This window comes from Amblyomma mixtum, chromosome 4, assembly GCF_055824585.1.
Source record: "Amblyomma mixtum isolate Tamu chromosome 4, ASM5582458v1, whole genome shotgun sequence".
Classification (NCBI taxonomy): Eukaryota; Metazoa; Arthropoda; class Arachnida; order Ixodida; family Ixodidae; genus Amblyomma; species Amblyomma mixtum.
This window is the reverse complement of record NC_143015.1, coordinates 98,531,285-98,555,311: the sequence shown is the minus strand read 5'-3', so window position 1 is coordinate 98,555,311 and position 24,027 is coordinate 98,531,285. Positions and strand designations below refer to the sequence as shown.

General features: G+C 45.7%; 1 protein-coding gene across 1 annotated transcript; it reads left to right on the top strand.

Annotated features, from left to right (window-relative positions):
• The first annotated feature begins 11,756 nt into the window (after positions 1–11,756).
• LOC149347565 (uncharacterized) lies at positions 11,757–19,422 on the top strand. Its single transcript, XM_089541603.1, has 4 exons — positions 11,757–11,862; positions 12,638–12,751; positions 14,854–14,935; positions 19,062–19,422. The coding sequence occupies exons 1-4, from the start codon at positions 11,757–11,759 to the stop codon at positions 19,063–19,065; spliced, it is 306 nt and encodes a 101-aa protein (XP_089397729.1). The 3' UTR covers positions 19,066–19,422.
• The last annotated feature ends 4,605 nt before the right edge of the window (positions 19,423–24,027 follow it).

The following is a 24,027-nucleotide window of genomic DNA, read 5'->3' as shown; positions in this document are numbered from 1 at the left end:
TGGAAGCACGTATGGAAGCTTGCGGACTCAATATAAGGTCATGCGCATTGCATGGAAATCCTGTAAAAATTTAATAGAATGCTTATAGGCTCCGTAAAGATAAGATTTCGATCTTCATATGGTTTGGTTTATGGGGTTCAACATCCCAAAGCGACTCAGGCTATGACAGACGCCGTAGTGAAAAGCTCCGTAAATTTCAACCACCTGGGGTTCTTTAACGTGCACTGACATTGCACAATATTCTTCCGTGTGTAATGGGCTTCATATTCCCATAATTTCATAAGAGTGGTTCATATGGAATGTTTCAGTAGGGGATCCCCCTGTGCTATTCCGCGCTGACTCTCTTCAGTTATTTTAACTTCACCTTGGACAAATGTTCTCATTTGCATTCATTGCACCAAGGCTGATGCCCCGCCATTCACTTGCCAGCACTGTTAATGCTACCCTGCTTATTCGCCAATTTGGTCCTCGGTTCCGGCTTTCGTTAGTTGTAAAGCACCTAGGGAGCGCTTAGTTTGTGTCTCATGGCAACAGACGTTGAATGGATTTTGCGCCCTTTGACAAAATCTTAATTTCCCGTCAACCGCTTGACCTCCGCAACGGGAAAGATCGAAATAATGCAGAGTCGCGTAGAGGACACCACATTTGTTGACTTTACGACTGTTATTCCATGCACAGCTCTAACGACAGATTTTGCTATCCATGTAAGCTTAAGCGCTGCAAACCATCTATGTTGTGTGCCTAAGTGAGGTTTACGACCATAGTAATTGCTTTAATGGGCCAAACCTTAGGTTGTTTATTTTTCTACAACTCAATTCTTGCGGCTTTATTTCTTTTATTACTCACTCTCTTGCCACTCCAGAAACAGAGATGCTAACTTTGCTCCCCGTTTCTGAAGTGGCGACTTCAAAACCTCGTAATTCGACTCTTGTTATATACACAATAATTTTACCCTTATTGCACTCCATGATGTCAAGCCAAACCAGTGGAATGCATATCAGCTAGCTCCCATCTGCAAAATTGCTGAAGTTTTCTGCGGTAAAATTGCTTTAATTCTCGCTACTTAATATTTTCATACTTTCATAACATATTGTATGAGTATACAAGTACAGTCTTGGTCAAAAGTGTTGAGGCCACAGCGTTCAGCTGCAGTGAAATGGATGTCCCTAGAATGCTCCGTGTAGGGGATCATTCAAAACACTCGTCAAGCAGGAAGCTTCTCTGCCGCAAGAAGAAGCCTTCTGCAAGCATTTCAAGCTGATCAGGGGCGCTATGCCGGAAGGCCCGAGTTTGGCGCTCGCCCGAGTTTCATCCGAGTTCGCGATGACGGCAGTCAGTGAACGAAGATAGCGCGGAACGTGCCCACGCAGCGGAGAATAAAATGTAGAGATAAAGCCACGTAAAGGCGATACAAGCGCACCCTGCGCGCCTCTTTCACACTTCAAACACAATACACTGCGCAATACCAGGCCGCAGCGCTACCTGAAGTTATCAGCGCCATATCAGCAATCGCGAAATCGTGACTTTTCTGCTATCTATCTGCACACTCGCCGCTAGCTGTTTGACACGCCTTTTCGGGCGCGTCAAAGGCGTGCATAAGGCGTGTCTTCTCTTTCAGGCTCTATCTGTCTCTCCATTTCCGAAGACGAACAGTGCGCACTAGGTGCACTCTTGTAGCAACCCTTTCTCTTCTCTCGAATACGTTAAAAGGCAACAGATAATATTATAAACGTTTTGTTCATTTCCAAATGTATTTTTAAAATCTGAATCCAATGAAGCGTTGTTGAAAAGCATAGCTTTAGGAAATTAACAAAGATTTGACACTTTCTGCCGCTAGTGGCGATAGTGAGGCCATTGCTTGCAGCGTGGCTTGCATACGAACTAGAGCGGCAGCCCACCTTGCCGAAAACGAGAGAGCTCCTGCGTTGACACGCCGCCGGTAGCGCTACCTTCGACTGGAATGACTGGGCAACTACTACACGCTGAATCTTCTTTATTTTTCGGCCATTGCGATAATATATTTTATTCTGTCGTATATCAAAATATAAGTCATGCATCTTCCGGCTTGCATAATACACAAAAGCAAAAAACTGAATGCACTGCACTCCCGCGTCACTGCTGCTCTCTGCAGTGACCTCAGGTGGAGTTCTCGGCTGCTACGGCCGCTGCCGCACCCCGCTATGGCTAACCATTGCTTTTAGTACGCTTTTGGCGAATCTCAGCGGTAGAAATTGGCCGTGCGAGCGGCTGTGATGCGGTGTGAGAAAAAAATTGCTGTCTGGCTGTATTCAATGATTCATTACGTATGCCTGTTGTGTGTGACGCCTCTTTAGTGCACTGCGGATGCGAAGATCGTGCTACCCAGCGACACAACTCATCCTATGTCATCAGACGCTGACTAAAAGCTGTGAAGGTGGTGGCGCGCGTATCTGCGTAGTATTTGTTTACGTCGCGCACTTGAAGGTTTTGAGGACTGGTTTTGTCACTAACGTCGATCGCCGTTGTATACCGCAGTGACATCGCAATAATATCGTTCGGGCAGGTGAGGGATCCTGTTTGTAATAATGGAATCGGACTTATAAGAGAGAAAGGTGTTACGGTTGTGAAGTACGCAGTGTTTGCGTGCTGGAAATTACAAACTCTTTATTGCACTGGGTCTAGAGCAGCGACCGTTTGTCGATCCCGGATGTTTTGACACATTGATGCTGAGCTTTATCACCGATGAAAGGGCGGCCAAGCCAAACACCTGGGATGTGATGTTGGAGTAGGACGTGCTCCAAGCACCGTTTCGTCGTCGTGCTCCGTGTTTGACGCCTTGCAAGCGGGTGTGACGCGCCGTCAGCGTTGTGCTGTGTCTTACGTGGTTGCAGCAGGCTATAATGTTGTGCAATCTTGGTATGCGAGCGAAGAAATCGGCGGCTGTCGCCACGTTGCGTGTCCTTCGCAGAGGAGCTTAGATTAATCAGCGAAGACGTCCGTTTTGCCTGTTATACTTCGATGGTCAACATCGTCGATGTCTGTCAGCAATCAGCACAGCCGCGCAGCATACCTGTAGCCGGCAGGGATGTTGGGAGTGGCCCACCCATAGCGCGTACGCCTATAATTTATGTACGGCACGCCGGGGGCGTGACCAATGGTTTTGATTGACAGGTGAACTCGGAGCTAAACTCGTGAACGGGGAAGTGCCCCGAATTCATCTCGGGACTGTCATGGCGGCAACAGCAGCAGCCTGGGTCATCGCTTCCTCTGACGGCAAATGTCAGTACGGCTGGCTGGACCCGTTTACTGCCATGGCCGACGGCGAATTCCAGCGACATTTTCGCCTCTCCAAAACATCGGTACGATGGTTGTGTAAAGAGTTAGGCGACGACCCACGCCTGCGGAGAGTGCGTACCGGCCCTCATTCGCATTCGGCCGAAGAGCAAGTCCTCTGCGCCCTCCGGTTCTTGGCAATCGGGAGCTTCGATGGGAGCGTCGGCGCAGACCGCTTTATTGGACGCCACCAAAGCAATGTCAGCCGCTGTGTCAGGGACGTCTCTGACGCGCTTATCGACGCGGCTGTGCAGAAGCGGTGGCTCGCTTTCCCCTCAACTGCGGCCGAGCGTGCGTGTGTTGAGGAGCATTTCCTTCTGCGCGGCGGCATCACAGACGTCGTGGGATGCGTCCACGGGACCTACATTGGCGTAAAGACCCCTTCGAAGTCCAGCCCTGACATGGTGAAGGCCAACTATTTCACGAGGAAGGCACATTATGCATTGAACACAATGGTTGTAAGAATGCTCTGCTTTTGCTTTCATGCATGTCATGGTTAATAGAATGTTCTCCCATTGATTAGTGATAGTGGTCCGTGTACTGTGCAGTGTCAGTGGATGTTAAGGAACACCATATGGTCGAAGTTATTGGCAGCCCTTCACCATGGCATGCCTCATCGCTTGAGTTACTTTTGGGCATTAAACCTCAAAAACCGCTTCCGTTTATCAGTAACTGAGCAGTTTTACCCACAGTGTAGATAATTTTTTGTTTTACCTCATGTTTGCGCATGTAATAAGTGCATGGATTTTTCCAGATATTTCATGCATGCATTTTAATGGGTTTTTAAACGGTAGCTTTTGTGTCACTTGGCAGATTGCATTCTTATGCAATATTCATAGTCGCAATAAACGTTTCACTTTGGCTGAAGTGGAAAAGCTCCTGCCGGAAGCACTGGCGTCTGTGAGCCAGGAAAACTGGCAAAACTGTTGTGTTCATGTGGAGCAAGTTGACGCTGAAGCATGGCAACGTGATATGATTGTTGACGCTGAAATTGAACCGGTTGTCTTCAGAATTTCTGACTCGTGCAACTCCTCCTCTGATGAGTCGAGCACTGATTCCAGTGATGAAGATTTGATTTGAGTGATTCCAGTGATGAAGATTTGAGGTTTTCGTTTTATCAAATAGTGTTGTTCGATGGCTCCACATTTTTTTCTTCAATTTTGGAGCACTTGAATGATTGTGTGTTGGTGTACATCCCTGCGCGTGTCCTTTAATTTGTATGCACTGTGATCCATGCCACTGGCTGTTTCCAGAATAAACCATTTCTCGCAAACACTGCGGGGTCAGCATTCTTTATTGTCCTGTCTCATTTATTGTTTGCTCTTTCGAAATATTTTTTTCCTAGCGTTAAACAACTTTTTCTGCAATCCTTAGTTGACGCTCCCACAGTTTGGAACTCTTTTTACCTGGCTGCATGAAGATCCTGCCTGCGCAGCTTCTGCTCTTCTAGGAGAGCAGGGAAATCGAGCCAAGCTGACTCTTGAGGCTGTACTATTTTCTGTCACTGTGTGAATCAACACTATGTTCAAAATTTAACACTTAACACGGGAAAACAGGCCTTATCGAGGTGGTGTGTGTAAAAATACTTTGACCAATCGGTTTAAATATACTGCTCTTTTGCCGCATATAATAGCCAAGTTATAGAGCTCTCTTCAATGACAAAGGAAAACGCGCTTTGCTTAAGAACGAGAGATATCTTAACAAAAACAAAAGAATTGCAGATATGCACAAGAATGTGACACATATACAGTGAGAAAATAGGCGATTAAGAAGTCTAGAACATGTTTTCTGCGCTCCTGCATGATAAACCAGCATTTTAAATTAACAGACATCTTGCTTCTGAACTTTGCGATGAGTAAAAAATAATTGTAGAATAGTCCTTTGGGCTATTCTACAGCACAGTGCCAAAGTCGGTCCCAGACTATTTTGGCGAAGACTGGATCAGCCGCTAACCGGTTGCACAGAACAATTCATAACATGCCTGGTACCTTAAGAGAGGCTCAAAAAAAAGTGGGCTCCTCGGCAACGGCGAAATCGAAAGTTGCAGACGGCCACTTTTTAATGGGGCAACTGCAGAGCACTCACCACGGTGCTAATTAATTAAACCCGACGAATGAATGTCATCTTCCGCACAAACCTCTCGCCTGCATCTAAAAAGTATGGTCACAGTGCTGCAGAATCGGGAAGAAAACCGCCACTGCTGACCAAAAGCCGGTGCGAGCTCATTGACAACGAATTTCGGACAGCTCACATTAACGCGGTATGCATCAAATGAACAGATGCATGCAGTTCATTTCAGAACACGAAATAATATTAAAGCGATTGTGAACAAAACGAGTTTTCTCATTCAGGTCACGCGAAATTCAACTTGCGATGAAAAAAAAATCTGCGAAAAATTACGTTTCACCATGCGGGATTTGAACCCACGCACTCCCATTGCCTGTCGGCTCTCCGGAGCGACGCGTTAGACCACACGGCCACAGAACAGCGCGGAGTAATACACCTCTCTTTATTTTTTTTTGCGGACTACTTCCGTAGCCTTCACAGCGTTGCACATGTGCCTCGTCGCCATTGGCAAGTCAGCTGATGACGGGACCGTAGCGTTGGTAGCGTTCCCTCGTGGTACAAAGCAAAATTTAATAATGCATGAATCACTCTAAAGAGCTTTAAATCCAAATCTTGCACGCTATAAAATGCTTATAAAGATGTACTAAGTGCATTATAAATTTCAACAAACCTCGTTTGTCTAATTGCACACGCAATGCACTTGGTGGAGCGACACACAAATGAAAAGTGCACCGGCGGTTGGCTCACGTGACCCGTTCTTTGTAGACCGCCCAAGAAGCCCATGAGGTGGCGCCGATGAGATGATAAAGCACGGAATATATCCAGATAACCCAATGAAGTTGGAGGCGTGACGGGGGTTGGATTTTGTCTTGCTACCATTAGTTCACTCATCCGAGGGCGTCGCCAGAGCTCGGGAAGATTCCGAGTTTCAGCAAACTCGGGCCTTCCAGCATAGCACCCCAGATCTTTAATAGTGCCGTAACCACTCTGTTATGTGGTGAAACAAAACGCCTTTTTCCTTGAGACTTTTGAACACGACTGTACATGTTTAGTATAAAAATAATGGACATATTTAGTTTCAGCGCACTGCTCCCTGCAGATTGCATAATTAGGACTTCATTATTAAATTTCATTTTTTTTTAAAGAGCAGCATTCCTCCTCAAAGCAGTCACACTGTTAGGAGGTATTTCGCTGTCAGCTGGCCCATGTTTTGCGAGTGGACGGTGATCAGCACACTGAGGCTTCCCTCTCCAGTCCACTTGTTCAAATCTTCGCCTCCAAGTGCAAATTATTGTGATCTACTCTGTGATCTGCCAAAGTGATGAAATTTACCAGAAGGAAGAAAACTTTATTGCTCACTCCCGAAGCACTTCCCCCGCAACACGCCACCTCACAGGTGGCATGCTGCGGTCTGTGACGTAGGGGAGTAGGGCAGTAGGGGCAGTAGGGGATCGGCAGGGGACAGGCAGTAGGGGATCGAAATGTCACCTGTCATGGCATGAGCGGAGGAATGGACAACTGGAAGTGTATGGGTGGTTAGCAGCCTAACACGGTATTTGCCAGCTGTGGCAGGTGGTTTATTATTGTGATCTGTTCTTTGAATCACGTGTGGCGTAATATTTAATAAGACTGGCGAGACGTATGTTCTTGCTTAAACTCTTCCTTAAAGCGATACTGAACCAAACTTTTGGAGCTGCTCTTTTACATGTAAACAAGAGTTTGCCTGCTAAAATTGATAAATGCGGCAAGCATTTTTCCGAGAAAAGACGGATGGCACGTTTTTTTTCGAGTTTTATTGCCCTATCGTTGCCCCTGGCGGCCGCCTGTGGAAGCTGCGACTAGACATCATAATACCCGCGCGCCCACTGTTCCTGCACGAGCACGATTGCCATCGCTACTCACGGGTATTGCCAGTTTTGCGTCAGCAGCGTCGGTGGTTGGAAGCCTTATCACTTGGCCTACCCAAACTGCAATGCGACATGGCGCTTCGAGTGACACGACCAGTTGCCTGTCAGATGAGGGTGTCATGACGTCACGCTTTTCACCTCGCACCGGCCGGGAGGGCTCGCCGCGCGCTCTTAAGACATCGAAAATAAAACCATTCGCTGAAAAATATGCGAAGTGACGACTTGATTTCAGTGTAATCACATTTCGAGAATCGAATTTCAGCATTTTTGTTCAATTTTAAGATTTTGCTTCGGCATCCCTTAGAAAGGTCAGCTTAGAGCGTAACTTTTGTTATGAATTAAACAAGAAACTACGAATGCCTTTAAGAGGGTTATGTACGATGCATTGTCTCTTCCTGTCAGGAATAATTTTTATCTGATTAACCAGCTTGGGGCGAGGCGTGCTAGATTTTACAAAATTTTTCATTGTGAACGACCCGCCCAGAGTTCTTCCTTTCTCTGAAGTGATCAGAACTCGCTGCCGAAGAATTTGAATGGAGGTGCAGCACGTCGGGGCTGTCCAGCATGTTGTAGCCTTATATCTGCATCGCAGTCGGTACCGCGAATGCTCAACAGCCGAGCAACAACGCATCCTCTGTAAATTTCCGGAGCCCTTCACTACGGCGTCCCTCATAGCCTGAGTCGCTTTGGGACTTTAGACCCCCCATAAACCAAACCAACCTGGCGGGAGCCAACAGTTGTACAACGATATTTATATCCAAGTTAAAGAACCTCACGCGGTCGAAGTCCATCCGGGCTCTTCTGCTGTGATGCCTTTACATTTAATAGCGACGCGAAACCCTACATAACCGCCTCCCATCACGTTTAGAAATTTCAGAGGGTGGAGACCTGATTTGTTAGCTCGGAGTCAACCAGAACCGATGAGTACTGCTGATCAGAAAAGTTTTCACAGTTAAACATCTGGAAATCGCTTCCTAAGCGCGCGGTTGATCACTGGTTCCATCCTGCGAGGCATATCTGCTGCCGGCCGTTAGATCTTGCATCAATCTGGCATTGCCACATCCCTGCGTCCACATGCGGCGCTTCGCTCTAAGCGCCAGCGTCTCCCGTTCAGTGAAGCCGGTAGCCGACACCTTGAGGCGACATGGGAAGTTAGACCTAGTTCTGTTGTCTTTGTTCCACAACTATGAATGTGCTACCACTGCAAACACGCTGCCGATAAAATAAAGCCAAATTAATGTTAAGATAAATATTGGCTATAGCAATGCGGTTTCGAGTTGTAACCGCAGAATTATGTGGTTTTTGCAGAGCTCTGTTTCTTTGGATGTGGTACCTGGGAGAGGGCTCTGCTCAGGAGACTACACTACGACACCTGGTGAGTATACTGTTATCTGTTGTAGATTACTCGGGCTATTCCCAGTAAATGGAATGTCTGGCTCCAGTTTCTGTGACTCGACTGCTCTTATCTACCTGCGGCACCTTTATTTCCAGTAGTAATAAGGAGTAAGGAGTTGTAGTATCGCGATATCCTATGGCACTTCTTTCGTGGTCATGAAAATTCTCAGTAACACAATTGGACAATCCTGTAGGCCACCCTGACTGACCGTGCCAAGGCGCCACCTAAGTGAGAGGGCGCAGCCTCCGTTTTAAACACATCACACATCAGCACCGTTCAGTGTACACCTAGCTTAAAAGACCAAAGTGATGAAAATTATCACAAGGAAGAAAACTTTATTGCTCATTCCCGAAGCACTTCCCCTGCAACACGCCACCTCACAGGTGGCGTGCTGCGGTGTGTGACGTGGCGTCTTAGCAGGCAGTAGCAGATCGAAACGCCACCTGTCACGGCAAGAGTGGAGGAATGGACATCGGGGGTGGATGGGTGGCTAGCAGCATAACACGGTACCTGCCACCGGTAGCAGGTGGCGTTTGAAAAGCTGCGCTCAAATTTTGCATGCCTACCGTAATCGTCTGCCAATTTTAAGCCAGTTTAATTAAGCCACCTTCTATTCAGAAATGTTTGGCGCTTGTCGATTCGCATATTGTCTGAATCTAAACAGACACTATTAGAAACGGCTATTTATTTAGTTCGATTACGCGGCTACAGCCACGTACCCTTCAGTAGCTATATAAGAAGATCGACTGCAGAGGGAAAGTTCAACTATATAAGTTTTTAAAATATCGCATGCTCCTAGTTGCCGCCAGTTGAAGTCACCAAGCGCCTTTGGTACGGATATGTTTTGACCAACAATTTGTTAAGCAAGTGCAGTACAGGACAAACATTACTATATATTTTAATGATACAAAGGGCATTATGCGTTCCCCCGGAAAGAATCTCTGACGGGAATGTCGCTGACTTGGCTGTACTCTCAGCGCACTCTTTTTTTCGGGCTATTTCTTCCGGCTATTCATTTTTTTCATCAGCCATCCAAACTAGCTGCTGTGAGCAGGGGGTGTCCGTTCAGTGCGTGTAATGATACTGAACAGAAAATTGCTCTTACAGCCATGGTTTGACGAGGGTCGCATAGTAACGGTAAGATTCTATGGTCACCTGGCACCTAGGCAATAATTTAGATTTAAAAAAAACTCTGATGGTTAGCGCTGCCTTCAACCGGAGCAGAAGCTTGAAGCAGAACTCGGTGCTACGTTCCCTAGTTTTAGCGCACGCAGACTTGCGCCTTTGTGTCTACTGAAGTATAATGCCCGCGCAATTTCGGACACTGTCTCCTCAAAGTGACTTCTGCTGTGCTACCCCAGGAGTATGTGTGCAGCCTTTGACTGAAACGCTCGTTTAATTAAACCTGGGAGATCATCAATAATAGCATGTAATCACCAGTTTACGCTCTAGCACTTTCTCCTGGTGTCATCGCAGAGCTGGCATTCCTTCGGACGTGGTACCTGGATACCAGGGGCTTCCAGAGCCTGAATCAACTTCATAAGTAAGTCAACCGTTTTTGCTTTCTTACACTCAGACAGGCAGTTTTATGAACTGGAAGGGAATATCATAGCGTAGGCGTCTACGCGCCCGTGGCTGGGCCGCTTTATCAAAGCGGCCTACTCGCGAGAGAGCACGACTTCGTGCGCATGCTCTATGCGCACAGGTTTAGCACAAAAGCGCGATTAAACAACTCAAAAATATATTCTCTCAGGACAAGCAGTTACGCACCATGCCGCTTTATTGGTACCTGCTAGAGCTGCGGATCACGTCGCTGTTTTAATGCAATCCCGTGATACTGCAGTACATCTGTCACCTCCACACATGTCAGATATGAAGACTGGCGAGGGGTCTTCAAAGTTTTAAGGCGGAAGCCTTTAATGCCTCATCGTTGTAGGCAGGAGTTGTCGACAGAAATGTCGCGCTTTTCAATTGGTCGAAGGGGTCGTGACGTCACAGTGCTCGAATTTCAAACGGGGCCAATTGTACTTTGGCTAGGAACCATGAAACCAATTAAAGGGATCGTATAGTGGTGCTCCAACTAAGTGGGACTGAGTTTAGTTCATTGCTTAATTAACCAATTATCCTGATTAAGCTTTCAAGTCAAACCAAATAAATAAATAAAACCGAGAAGAAATTTGGTTGAGTTCGGGAATCGAAACAAGGTCTCCGGAGTGCGAGACGAGCACGGTAACCACTCCGCCGTGCCAGCACGATGGTTTGGAATGAACAAACTAGTGAATAGGGTGTCTTCGTTCACTCCCATCTTCCTCTCTTCCCCTAAGGCGAGGTTCACGTGTCCACCGAGATATGCAAGACAGATAAATTTCCTTTCCTCAAAAAACTAATTTACCGACAAGCAAGACGTAGAGCCGAATGGCCACGGGCGATGGCGTTCTGTGGACTCCCTGGTAGCGTTGCAAGACGCTATTGCGTTCCACACACAGAGCCGAAGCCTAACATCGTAACCACACATCATTGATACTAGCAGTAACACCTCGCTTAAGGCTTTCGCCTCTCCGCGCTTTAGGAGAACAAAGCGCCCCCTGAATTTTTACTTCGCATACAGGTGGCAGTGTACCGAAACGACGACTTTGCATTTCCGGTTGCAAATATGCAGACCTCAGCTTTGGCGCCGTAGAGGAATTCGTCATAGTCACATTTCCTGAGGTATGTTATCGGAGTGTATGAAAGTGAATGATGCCAATGTCATGGCCCGCATGTAGAACGTACAGAGAACCTACTTCAGACGAACCAATAGGATCAGCGTTGTCGTGAGGACTTTTAACAAGGCTGTGTGCACAAGTTATTGTTTTTAGCACTGCGTAAGTTCAGTTGTCAAAACGTAGAGGTAAACACACGTCATGTGTCCATGATCATTGACGTGCATATTTCTTGTGGTGGTGTCGTGTATCTTTGCACTTGGAACCTTTCCTCTTTAGTTTCCATCATGACCGCAAGGTGGTCGCTCAGCACCCGATCGCATTGGCTCCACTTCGTCTCGTTAAAGCTCTGAACATACTTTCGTACCAAAGATGGCGTTGTCCTTCCAGGCGCCTGCAGCAGATTCCCAGCAAAGTCTCTGGAATTGTGACGTGTCAGCTCCCAGCCGTTGTGACTCTCTGCTGGACAGGAACCCTGGTGAGGGAATGCTAATTAAGGGGACAGGGTTATGGGTCCCATTTTCTAAGTAGCCTGCTTCAGGATATAAAAACAAAGGGCGAATGCTTTTTTTTTAGTTTTCAAATCATGCCCTGTGTTCGACATGGGAAGCGTCTAAGGTTCGTCTGTACTGAGAAGGTAACGACATTGATTCCTTGTTGCCTGTTTAGACGCTGACCACCTTGCCGATTTATGATTGCAAACACTGCAAATGGCGTTCAAACATGCTTCCGGGAGATAAAAAACTGCAATCTTTGTAATTATCCTGCTATCCTTGCTTAACGCTAAATTTCGAATGCAGTGTTAAGTCATGCAATTTGCTAGGGATCGGCCGGTTTTGACAGTCTCATTGAAGTTTTCAGATTTTCTGGTCCGAACTAAAAAGCATAGCTAACCATTTGAATTGCTCTCCTGCACGAAACGAGCCGATGAGGGATACCCGAGAGAGACAAATAATTAACCGTTAAACTTCTGCAGGGTGAGTGCGCCGTCAAGTAATGGCACTGTAGTTTCATGTATCCAGGGTGCCTTTGAATATGGAGGCACCACTTATGGAGCGTGATTTTCCAAACAGTATGCGTCGACTGAGACTAGTGTCAAAATTGGGGGAGGTATGCTCGAGAAGTAGATGAGTGATAAGAGTATTTCCACTTTGTGCTGTTCTGGTAGCACCCATCCGCCCTACTCCTCTACAACTGACGACTCATAGAAATGGTAGGACCGGAAGTTGTAGCAATGACTTATTACGTTGCAGCTCCTATTTTTTGCCATTTTTACAAGACTGGCATTTCCTTGGGTGTGGTGCCTGGGCAGAGGGCGATTTCTGAACAGGACCTGAAATTTCAGCGCCTTGCCCTGAAATTCATGGGTGAGTTCATTTCTATTTCTATTGAGTCCGCGAATTGCTAGTGCCCAGAAAAAAATGTAAAAACATTTTATAATTATGCAACAGCGCCTGCTGGTGTGAAGGAAGAGAGAACTGTTAACGAATTGCAAAACGCCCATAATGCAAGACATACTAGCTGGAAATAATCAAATATATAAGTGCATCGGACTCGCCCTACATCACATCGAGTCGAGTAGAGATGGTAACTACCCAACTGGCTAAGCCGCTCGATGAGACTATGTTGTCACTGTGGGCACTTTGATGCTTGGCAAATGCGAACCAACTTGGAGATGTGAATTTCATGCAGAACATTTTTGTACAGCGTAGCAAACAGAACGAGCATTAATTATTTACAAAAAAGGTAATACACTGCAAATAATAGCAAATGGCACCGAGCGTTTCGCCTGTTGTTCCTAACTTTTGTAGGCTTATTTTTGAGGACTTCAACTGAAAAATGTTTCTCGCGTCCTATAAGGATATTTCAGGCGCTAGTCTGTAGCATAACCTAGAACCTTCTCTTTCTTTGGTAGGATTCATGATTTGATGATTTGAACAGCGCGAACTACAAGGGACAAGAAAAGAAGGGACACAGGACGAGCGCTGAACGAAAAGAAGGACACTCGCCCAACTGAACGTTTTGCTAAACCATATTTCTTTGGTAGGATGCCTATTTTGACGAACCTGTCCTTCAGCGCACTGGTCTGAAGTTCGTGGATGAGTTCACTGCTGTTGCCTTAAATAATATGTGATGGTACTCCCACGCAGCACAGGAAAGGGGCCCAATATTGCAAAGGGATGGTTTTACTGTGGTCCTTTGTGAGACCGGTATTCGCCAATATGTTTCCAATATTGGGACGATTACCTGGTGCTGCTTTGATTACTGCCTGGGAAGATGTGCTACGTTGCAAACTTCATGCTTGTACTGTTTATCGGTTCATTACGACTGTCTGCTCACGCATTCGCTCCATTGCACTGAATAATTTCCACTGGGGAGTCATTCTTAATCATTTGGTGGCGTATGTGGTTTTTAGTCTTCGCAACCGTCGACTGAAAAGCACATGTTCTTTCAGAAGTCTTGACTTTCAACCTCAAACAAAAACCTGGGCTGTTGAACAAGTCATTGGATGTGTTTTGACTTAGGACCAAAAATAAAGGATAACAAATGCTATTGTCACCACGGCGTTTATTGCTGTAATGTACGGCATTGCATTTAGAGTGCTCATAAAGAAAACATCATTATTACAGTAACAGACACAGTTCTTGGGTTTTGTGGGCACTTATTTTGGCACAGAGCTCTTCGCGCACTCTACATCTATGAGTTAAACAGTGTGATGTCACCACTGAACGTGCAGCTCTTGGCACATTCAAAGCAAAGCTATTTCGGGCATCATTCAAATCTTCTGAATGGGTTGCGAATGCGATTTAAGTCTTCCTCCTTGCGCAGGGATCAACTGCGTTATCCTATTCGGGGCACCATTTTCAAAAAAAAAACAGACCTTCGTTAGGAAGGCCCTCTCCTTTTTTCTCGCAAAAAAAAGTTGTCGATCCGGAAAAAAAAACATAATTCCTAAAAGAAGCCCATCTTTTTTTAAACTAAAACATGTTCTTTTCTGCCAGGCATATTTACCTCTTGACGCATGACAGCTTTAGCTGCTTACATGCTATGGAGCTGAACGCAACACATTTGTTCCCTTTCGACAAGTCAGCTTGTCCTATATCCAGACATCGCATGGCTTCAGTTGCTTTGATGGGATACAAAGCATCTGGCTCCTGTCAGCAGCCATTTGTAATAAGTCAGATTCGGGGTAAGACTACACTGGTGAGGTTGTAATGTTTTTTAAGGGTTAGTTTGATACAATTGATTTAGGCAGTCATCAGACATATCAGGGGCGAGAAAGTGTACAAAATATGAAGCGAGAAGCAATCCCATAAGCCACAAAAAAAGCATATCACCTGTTTTCAAACCAGCCACTTCAGACCCTGCACTGATGCTGTATTCCGCAAAATCAGCAACACGAGTTCCCTCTTAGCACACTTGTAACCAACTCAAATATGGTGTTTTCCTTCCTTTTTTTTACTTCCAGCGATGCGTTGTGGGAACATGATGAACCCCGACATGCCACCCCTTCCAGAATTTGCTGCATGCTTGTTCCACCAAATATTCAAGTAAGACCCGCTTCCGTTCACGCGGTACAGTTCCGTTGTGATTCCATTTATATGGAAGGAAGAACACGTGGCTCCACGAAGCACCTTCTGCTCTCGTAGGGCTCTCTTTGTAACAAGGTGTGATAATGCAACAGTGTGTGAAGGAGCTGCAAGCTATCAAAGTGTTTTTAGGCTGGCTTTCCCGTTATTATTCGGAAACTCAGATCTGCTGTTCTCTATCCACCCTGGGCATAAGCTGAAGGGCGAACTGCTGGAGCAGAATGATCGGCTGCACATGCAATACATGTACTTCACCAGTATTCGCGCTAAGCGCAGGAGTGATGTGTGATTCTAAAGGCTTATGACCTTTGTTAATGTTTTGTAACTTCACATAAACTGGCCACATACTCACAGGCCTGAAATCCAAACAAGCACCTGCAGACACCGTCTGTGATAAAGAGCACGTTATGGGTGACGGTCGCCATCGAATGATTTCTGGACTGCAACATTTTCAGAAAAACACTAGAGTGAGAGGATTCAACATTAAATTTCTTTTCAGTGAGCTTGTCGTTCTTCATTGTGCTTCCTCCACAACCGCACAGTCGCAACAACTAAAATTCTCTTTCCAAGAATAAGCGCGGCAGAAGACTGCGTTGAAGCAGTGTACTGTTGAAACGTTTTAGACATCAAGGCCCACCTTTCCAGTGTCCGTCTCTCTTTGTGGGCTGTAACGTGCGACAGGGAAACAAGACATATTCAGGCATTGATGTGAATGTAACAACTATTCTATTTGGTCTCAGCGAAGTGTTAACGCTGTATAAGGCTAAACATATCGAGCACGCATCGTTTCCTGCTAAGCTTCGTTCCAGCTAGCCTCCCTGTGGTGTATAAGGTACCGGGTCTCCTTGGTTATTTTATTGTTGATTATGTTGCAGACGCAGTCCGTTTCGAATGAGTACAACACTCATTAGCGGCCTCATGCCATGGATGCATGTATTTCTGGCGTGACACTTTCCTGAAGTAATCAGTGAATGCCTTTTGTAGTGATAAAAGATAAAGCAATAAAGTGTAGTGATAAAGGTTTTATTGTCTCCAGACAATAAAACCACTTCCAGCTTTTCCGAAATACAGCGGTGCTGAAAAACCTTTTCACCGAAACTCTCCAGCTGCTATCCTAATTTTTAGCGGCAAAACTGTGCCCAGCAAGAAATATTTCATGTTTGGAAAAAGATTAGGAGGGGGAAACATCTGGCAGATCACACGAGTGAGGAACAAGCTGGAACTACCAGGCACTTGTCCTGATGGTACAATGTCCTGATGGTACAAGACTCCCCTGGTCAGCGCTCCTGGTTTCCTTTCTCGCATTATTTTAGACGCTTCAGAAGTTCGCAGTAATAAAATCCGGCAATGTTTTAACCTTTCGCATGACACTCAGTGAGCAACATATCCTTGCCATCCCACAAAACTTGATGCTCTTTCTCTAGCCAATGGTACAGAGATGAACCGATATTCGCCCATGATAAATAATCGAGTAAGCAGATTGGTGCTCACGAGTGACGGGACGTGGAACCTATCAAGCAGAAATTTTTATGAAGCTAATATTCCTGGATATAGCATAGTATGCTCTCTTCTGTATAATTCCCAGCCATTCTGCTACATGGCGCGTAGACAATTGCCGAGCGTGCGTTGCCGCATCCAAGAGGGTCGAGCACCTTCGTTGGTGGTGCCTGTCAATAGTCTCCCTGGCTTCGGCTCATCTTCTAAGCTCTCCCTGCCGCACTTTAGATCTTGCACCCATTGTTTTTAAATGTGCGCAAGGGAACTGTCATGTAATGTCATGAGTTTAAGATGGCGACATGTCCTTCTTACCATGGTATTTTATTACAGCGCAGTGGTCCAGTTTGCCCAATTTCTTCATTCTTAAAAGCTAGCTCATGTAAAATACTGGTAAAAATGTAATAGAATCTTAGAAATGCAGAAATAGTAAATGCTACGACAAAGGGAGTGAAACTGTGAAACTGTTTTATATTTCTAGTAATCTTACTCGCTTATCCCTAAAACTCAAACACCCAGTGTATTTTATGTAGAATTAATGCATTTTGGTTTAAGAGTCTGTTGGTATGCTCATTGCTCTTCCAATACCCCAAAACCGAGGGCGACGTTAAGATGTAACGCAAAACAAGTGCCTGTAGCTAAAACCAGCAAACAGCAACCGCTTGGGAGCGGCGTGTAAGAGGTATTCACATAAGGTCACGGGCGCCATTTTGGCGTCGAATGCGCTGGTTCAGCGATGCAGGCCAGAGGAGTCGGAGATAAGCCTATTAGACATGCACCGTAGCCATTCGCTGTGTTTCATCTATGCCGAAATGGCGACCACTGTGGCTTGATTGCGTACCTCCTATAGGCCGCATAACTACTTCCAGCGAAGTAGAAGCTGGAACAAGAAGAGCATTTTGCAATAACTCTTTCACATGAGGGACACATGACCTTTGCTTTCAGAGCGAATTCTGAGTAATTCCTTCTGTCCCTTGGGCACATCAAGATGACAATGAGCATCCACTATGAAATCATGCTCCGTTCCGATTAGAACAGCTAACTGTGCTATGATCTGCTATGTGACCTGTGATTTTATTTTGCTTTACTGCCACCGGCACGTGGTGCATAACATGTCGGTAGCAGGAGACTATGGAGGCGGAATTCTAGAGGTCCATGTACTGTGCGATGTCAGTGCATGTGAAAGAACCCCAGGTAATCGATATTTCCAGAGCCCTTCACTATGGCGTCCCTCATAGCCTGAGTCGCTTTGGGACGTTACACCCCTGTAAACCATAAACCATAAACCATAGGGGACTGCAATAGTCACATGTCTTCGCAGCCGAATTCTCGCTGGAAAAGAGCAGATAGGATTCCTGACTATACAATGCAACTCTGACAATTGTGTACCGTCCAGTGCGGGATGATAGCGTCATGTGTCACGCAAAAGTAATGGCACTGTCCAGAAGGCGGCCGCTACTCCAGTGCAATGAAAACTGCTGGCAATAAGTAGTCCCTTGGAGACAAAAGAGGCTTCACTGACATGAATATATGTACACTACGTTATGCCAGTAACGGTTGTTTTGCGGTTATTATAACGTTTCTACCGAACCACTTATACCGAAAACTTATTATACGGTTTTTATGCCGTTTACTTATTACCATAGGGAGTTTCAATGCATAGTTTGACGTCAGCATGTTCACAGCAGCCAGCACATTCTGTTCCAAATGTTTTGCGTTAATCTGAGTGAGCTCACACCTTTTGATATTCTGAGAAATGGTGCAAGTAAAATAAAAAACATTAGTTGGATGTAAACTTGTTCAGTGTCTTTGGGCCATCAAGTTGGTCACAAGCCTTAGATTTGTTCTTTCACAGAATTTTGACTATGCACGAAATGAACCAAATACTAATTGTTGCGAATCGGCAAGATAAATTTTAGCGGTGCCAACAATGTTTTCATAGTGGCGTTTGAATGCGATTGCTAGCATAATGCGGAGGTAATGATTTCTGTCTTTTGTTTCGAAGTTTATGCTACGAGTGGTTAAGACTTAAATAACCACTGCCTGTCGTGCCATAATTTCCAACTGCAAGGAACGGACAGTCTTTTTTTTTATGGACGTTCACCGCACCATCATGACTTCACTGCACTGTGAAATCCTGTTTATAGAGTGCACACATTTTCACGCCTCATACAGATCTGGCATCACACCAATGGGGTCATTCTGTTCCCCATGTCGTTACACTTGTGTTAAACGCCGCCTTTTTTGTGTAAACCGGTTATTAGTTTTTATCAGAACGAGCTAATGGCAGTATATCTAATCATTTATCAGGGACATCGTAAGCTAGCAGAAACGGTACACACTTCGTGACCAGACTGGCCACCGGCACAACCTTCGCACTGAATCTTTGATGTCAGCCCACAAGCTTAACGTCGCAGTTTTTTGTTATACAGCGTATACAGGGTACCCACGCTTGCAAGGTGCTGTATTACGATGGTTGTACCTAAATAAATGCAAAAGTTGGTACAACTTCTACATGTTGATAGCATAACTGTTTGTATAATAACCATTGATTTTTTGCAGGTAACTAAGAGATCATTTTCGTTGCATGCAGCTAACGGATCTCAAGGAGAAGCAACGGTTCCTCATGGAGTTACGAAGGGTGCAGGCTGCCCGACATCCATTGAAGGGTTACTCAATGTTTACGGGGATAACACCGTGCACAAGAACAACGTGCTTAGATGGATTAAGAAGTTTCAACACGGAATATCAGCATTGAAGACAAACCACGGAGAGAGACATCATCTGTGCGTGACACGGATTGTCAGCGAGTAGACAAAATGATGCTAGGAAAATGTACCAGCTGTGATAGACAACATTGAGTAGTACTTTTGTATTCAGAAACAGTTGCGCTACAAACAAATAGAATTTGAACAATGTATGGGGGTTAATAAAAAATTACAACTCTTGCAACATTTTCAGTACAATCCTCATTTTTGCTGGAATATGGAACTGCTACATGTCCAGCAACCATTTTATGGCCCCTTTAGCCTATCCTTCCGCAGACTGCTGGACTGAGAGCGAAAACTGTGTCCCCTTCTTTCGTCTTCCCTCTTAGGCTGGCGCTTCGAAGAAACTTAGCGGAGGGCAGTCAGCATACGCAGGGCTTGAAGCAAAGGGCCCTCATAAGACTTACATAAAAATGCATGGTGCACATTCAATGATGGACACAACTTCATGTACTATCGCGATCAGAAGTTTACAGAATACGAGTGTGCATAAAAAATTTTTTAGGCGCAGTAGCGTTAATCCAGTGGTCCGATTGCGGAGCAGTGGGAGACTCTGCTGTCCAGCGACCGCTGTGAAGACCAAGAAGGTCTGGTACAGCGAGCTCTACGGGCGGCAGTGGCCAGCGGAGCCCTGGACTGAGGGCAACCGACCACTGGTTAGAGGCGGAGGACTTCGACAGAGAAGGCTCCTGGGGGCAGAACCAAGACGTCTCTGAAGATGCCCCCAAACCGCAGAAATAAGCATTAGCGAAAATAAAGTTTTTCCTTCCTTCAGCTTGCAAACAACTGAAAAAGGAATAAACGCAACAGAACTCTTAAAAGAGATGAACGCAATTGTAGAAGCGTATTTAAATCTGTACTCTAGAGCTTCTACACAAACAATGGTGGCAGATTTGTGACGCCATGAACGGTCAGCATTGGTGAAAGAAGATTCGACACCTCCCAGCCTTAATTCTGTACAAAAAAATGTCATTGTATTCGATGGGCACAGAAACTTTACAGACAGGTAATGTCTTATTCACAGCACAGCTACCGAGTGACTATCGCAGCAAAAATAATTTCACATTTGCGGTACGTGTTTGTTACGAAAACGTTTCGAACCCACCTGTCTACATCTCGATTCAGCTGGGAGTTCGCGCGCTACAGATAAATCCTTCATTGTCCCGAGTCCATTCAAGCTCAGCCACATGATTAATGGCGCGCAGGCTAGTTAGCTGGTGGCACCTGCCATTCAGAAAGTGGACACATCACAGTGTCACATCTCTCCCCAGGCTATGCTTAACAGCCGTTTTGCAATAATTTTAGAGCGTCGGCAAAAGAAAACTCAACGAGACCACGAATTTAACGACTTAACAGAAGGAAGCAAAAGGCGGAAATCAATAGGACAATATATTTAATTGGTAGAACTAAAACCGCTTATACGCTTACTTCTTCACTTACCGCTTACTTCTTCGCTTTGGAATAGGCTTCCAAAGAGCATAGAACAATGTAAAACGGTTAAACATTTTCACTCTTTCCTGGCGGCCAATCTGTCGTAGAAGCTTTCCACACTTTCAGAACTTTTCTCGGACCGCCATTACAGTGATGCGTTACTGTTTTATTTTAGACAAAATGTGCCTTATTGTTTATTTTCAATATTTGTAACATGCTCATTTTAGGTATATGTTTACTGTTGTTGTCCCCCCTGCTATAATGCCCCTGGGCGCTGCAGGTACTTATTTATACAAGTACGCATTCGGAAAATATGTCTGCTTCATTGATGAATGCCAAGTGGTTGCTTAAACTACACTGCGGGCAAGAACAATTACAGATTGTCTATTTGTTTTCAGTGCGAGAGCAGCTCGCATTACTTGGCTTGTTTAGCGAAAACCCCGCCGTCGTCAGAAACAGAAGCGCGGCACGTGAATAACGTCACCACTTCTGGAAGGGACACCGCAGCCACCCAGGCAAGAGAAGGAAACCTCCTCGCACTGCAGAATGCGACTCTCCCTCTCCGAGATGGGCAAACCGACTTCTGGGATGAACGAAAACAGATTTAGGGGCGCCCCTCCCTCTCCCTGGCGTGGCTATACATTACCGCCTCAATCGGGCAACAAAGCAAACCATGCTCAGGCCTTAATTACAAAAGGTGAAGTTAATCATATTTGCCATATCTGTGACAAAAACCTTACCGCAGACGATTACCATATTCTCTGGAGATGAGAGAGAAATCCACCCCCCAGAAAGCTCCAGCCATATCATTCAGCTGATAGCTGGAAAAAGATCGTACGCAGTGAAGACAAACAAGTATACAAGCCAATATCGCTCAGTGGTTACGGCGCTCGGCTGCTGACCCGAAAGACGCGGGTTCGGTCCCGGCTGCGGCGGTCGAATTTCGATGAAGGCGAAATTCTAGAGGCCCGTGTGCTGTGCGATGTCAGTGCACGTTAAAGAACCCCAGGTGGTCAAAATTTCCGGAGTCCTTTACTACGGCGTCCCTCACAGCCTGAGTTGCTTCGGGACGTTAAACGCCACGGGACGTTAAACCAATAAACCAAACAAGCCAACATCGCAGACTGGGTCCTCGTGGTCGTCCCTTCATGGAGGCCACCTGAGGCGAAAGTGGGCTAACGGCGACAAAAGAGGTCTAATAAAGTTTATTCCTCCTCCTCCATGACAATGTGGCACATGTTAAACTGTGACGTGTCGCCTACGCAGGGTACGCTAGGAACTACGACGCACCACTGACGTAGAGAAACACTACTCCTTGCACAATGAAAACATCAAAAACAGCATCATCTATACAGATTCACTGAGCGTCCTTACAGCATTAAACTCCAAAAAATGCCACGGAGCCACTGATTTGAAGCGTCATACACAATATAGTAAAGGTCACAACACAAAAACATGTTATAAAATTCTGCTGGGTTCCCAGTCACGTTGGCATTAGGGACAATGAGAGAGCCGACATCTGTGCTGCACAAACTAGAACCATGGAAATAAAACATGTGAATTTGCGTCCTAGGGATTACATGAAGTCAGTACATAGCAAACTAAGAGCCAAGTGGCAAGCTTCTTGGGAAAATGAAGGAAACAACAAGCTGCATACCATAAAGCCCATTTTAAAAGAATGGAAATCATGCCGCCACAGAGAGCGTTTCATCGAACTAATTTTATGTCGGTTACGCATAGGTCACACACACATCACCCATAACTTCTTAACAAAAAAAGACAAACCTGTGTGTGAAATGTGTGGTGAGGAGCTCACAGTAAATCACATTTTAATTTCTTGTTCGCATCTCGAAGAACTTGGAAAACATTTTTACGGTATTTTACAATGAACACATTCCATTTCATCCCGCATTGCTTTTAGGCGAGCAAACTTGTCGAGTTTTCACTTGTTTGTAAGTTTCTAAAGAAAGCCAATGTTTCAAATCTATTATAATGTAACCTCTATACACTTGACATAACATAATCTAACCTTGTGCGCATGATAGCCATAGTTGCTTATGCGCCATGAAACCCCATATAACTAACTAACTATCTTTACACAATGGAATGCCATTCTGCCCATCCACGAAGGTCAAGTCGACTTCCGCAGTGAATGCAACCGGGTTTAGGGCCGCCCCTCCTCACTGGGGTGGCTGTACGATACGCCCTCTGTCAGATAACAATGCAGGCCATTCTCTAGATGGGAGCCGCTGGTCACCTCCGCCGCATACACTGGGCGAGAGGCTCCTGTTCCTGCTTGATTTGATGGCGTACATGTAGTGTCACCTTCTCGAGATACGCTGGAAATAGCATGCACCAGTGTCGTATTCACGTAAACGCGGTTAGAGATTACACAAGGCGAGAAACCTCGCCGTCAACGTCAGTTGTCCTTCAGCTTTCGGAGAGTGAGGTTGAGGAGGTATGGGGTCTTCATGTTCGAAGTTGAATCCCTCGCGTCGCGTGTACATCATTAGGCGAGACTGCATTGCGTGGCCGGAGGCGGCAGCTCAATGCCGATGAAGTACGGGAACCAGACAACGCAATGAAACGCGCGAAACGAGCTGCTGCAGCGAAGACGTTCGAGTCTCAATTCCTCGATAACTCGTCGGCAAGCAACGTTCTCGCATTACACATAAGAATCGCATAAGTACCCCAATAAAATACTGAGACGACAAAAAAAACGCGAGTAAAACTAAAAACTTTGAGATCACTACGGCGACCCGCAATGGAGCAATGCAAAAGCAAAATGCCCACATACGATATCAACGTCTGTGGCTGTTCTGACGTCGTCCATGTACCATATTGAAGTCTATAGCTATTTTGAAGTCTTATTTTATCGCGTTTCTAGCTTTTTATTCACTTATTAAAGCTCATCAACCACATTTTGCCCATGACAACACTATCTGTCACAATCACATTTTCACACATTTATCTGTAGAAAACGTACAGCGGACAAAATTGCGGACACTTTTCGCTAATGCAAGAGAGTCATAATATAAAATAATATAAAAACACAGTTATTGCAGTAAACACGCAGGCGGAAGAAATGTGGAGCGAGAGGGACCCTCGACCATATTATTTGGGAGTACACACAATCCCCAGGCAGGGCGAATAAAATAGGCAGTAGAGACGCCCGGGAGACCTTGCTGCGTAGCCCAGACACTGAGCACCAGCTCCCCGCCGTCCGACTGGCTGAAGAGGCCGGCGGGATTCAAAAATTCCAGGCCAGCACAGTCCCCGACAAGAAATTAACCCGCGGCAAGTCGGTCACGTTACGCTTGCTCCAAGCGAACTCATACCCCAACCCCTGGCGCATGAGGC

Coding starts and splice junctions, on each gene's coding strand:
- LOC149347565 (XM_089541603.1), top strand. CDS start 11,757: ATGGCGTTGTCCTTCCAGGCGCCTGCAGCAGATTCCCAGCAAAGTCTC. Junction 11,863..12,637: donor TCTGCTGGACAGGAACCCTG/GTGAGGGAATGC, acceptor ATTACGTTGCAG/CTCCTATTTTTTGCCATTTT. Junction 12,752..14,853: donor CCTTGCCCTGAAATTCATGG/GTGAGTTCATTT, acceptor TTTTACTTCCAG/CGATGCGTTGTGGGAACATG.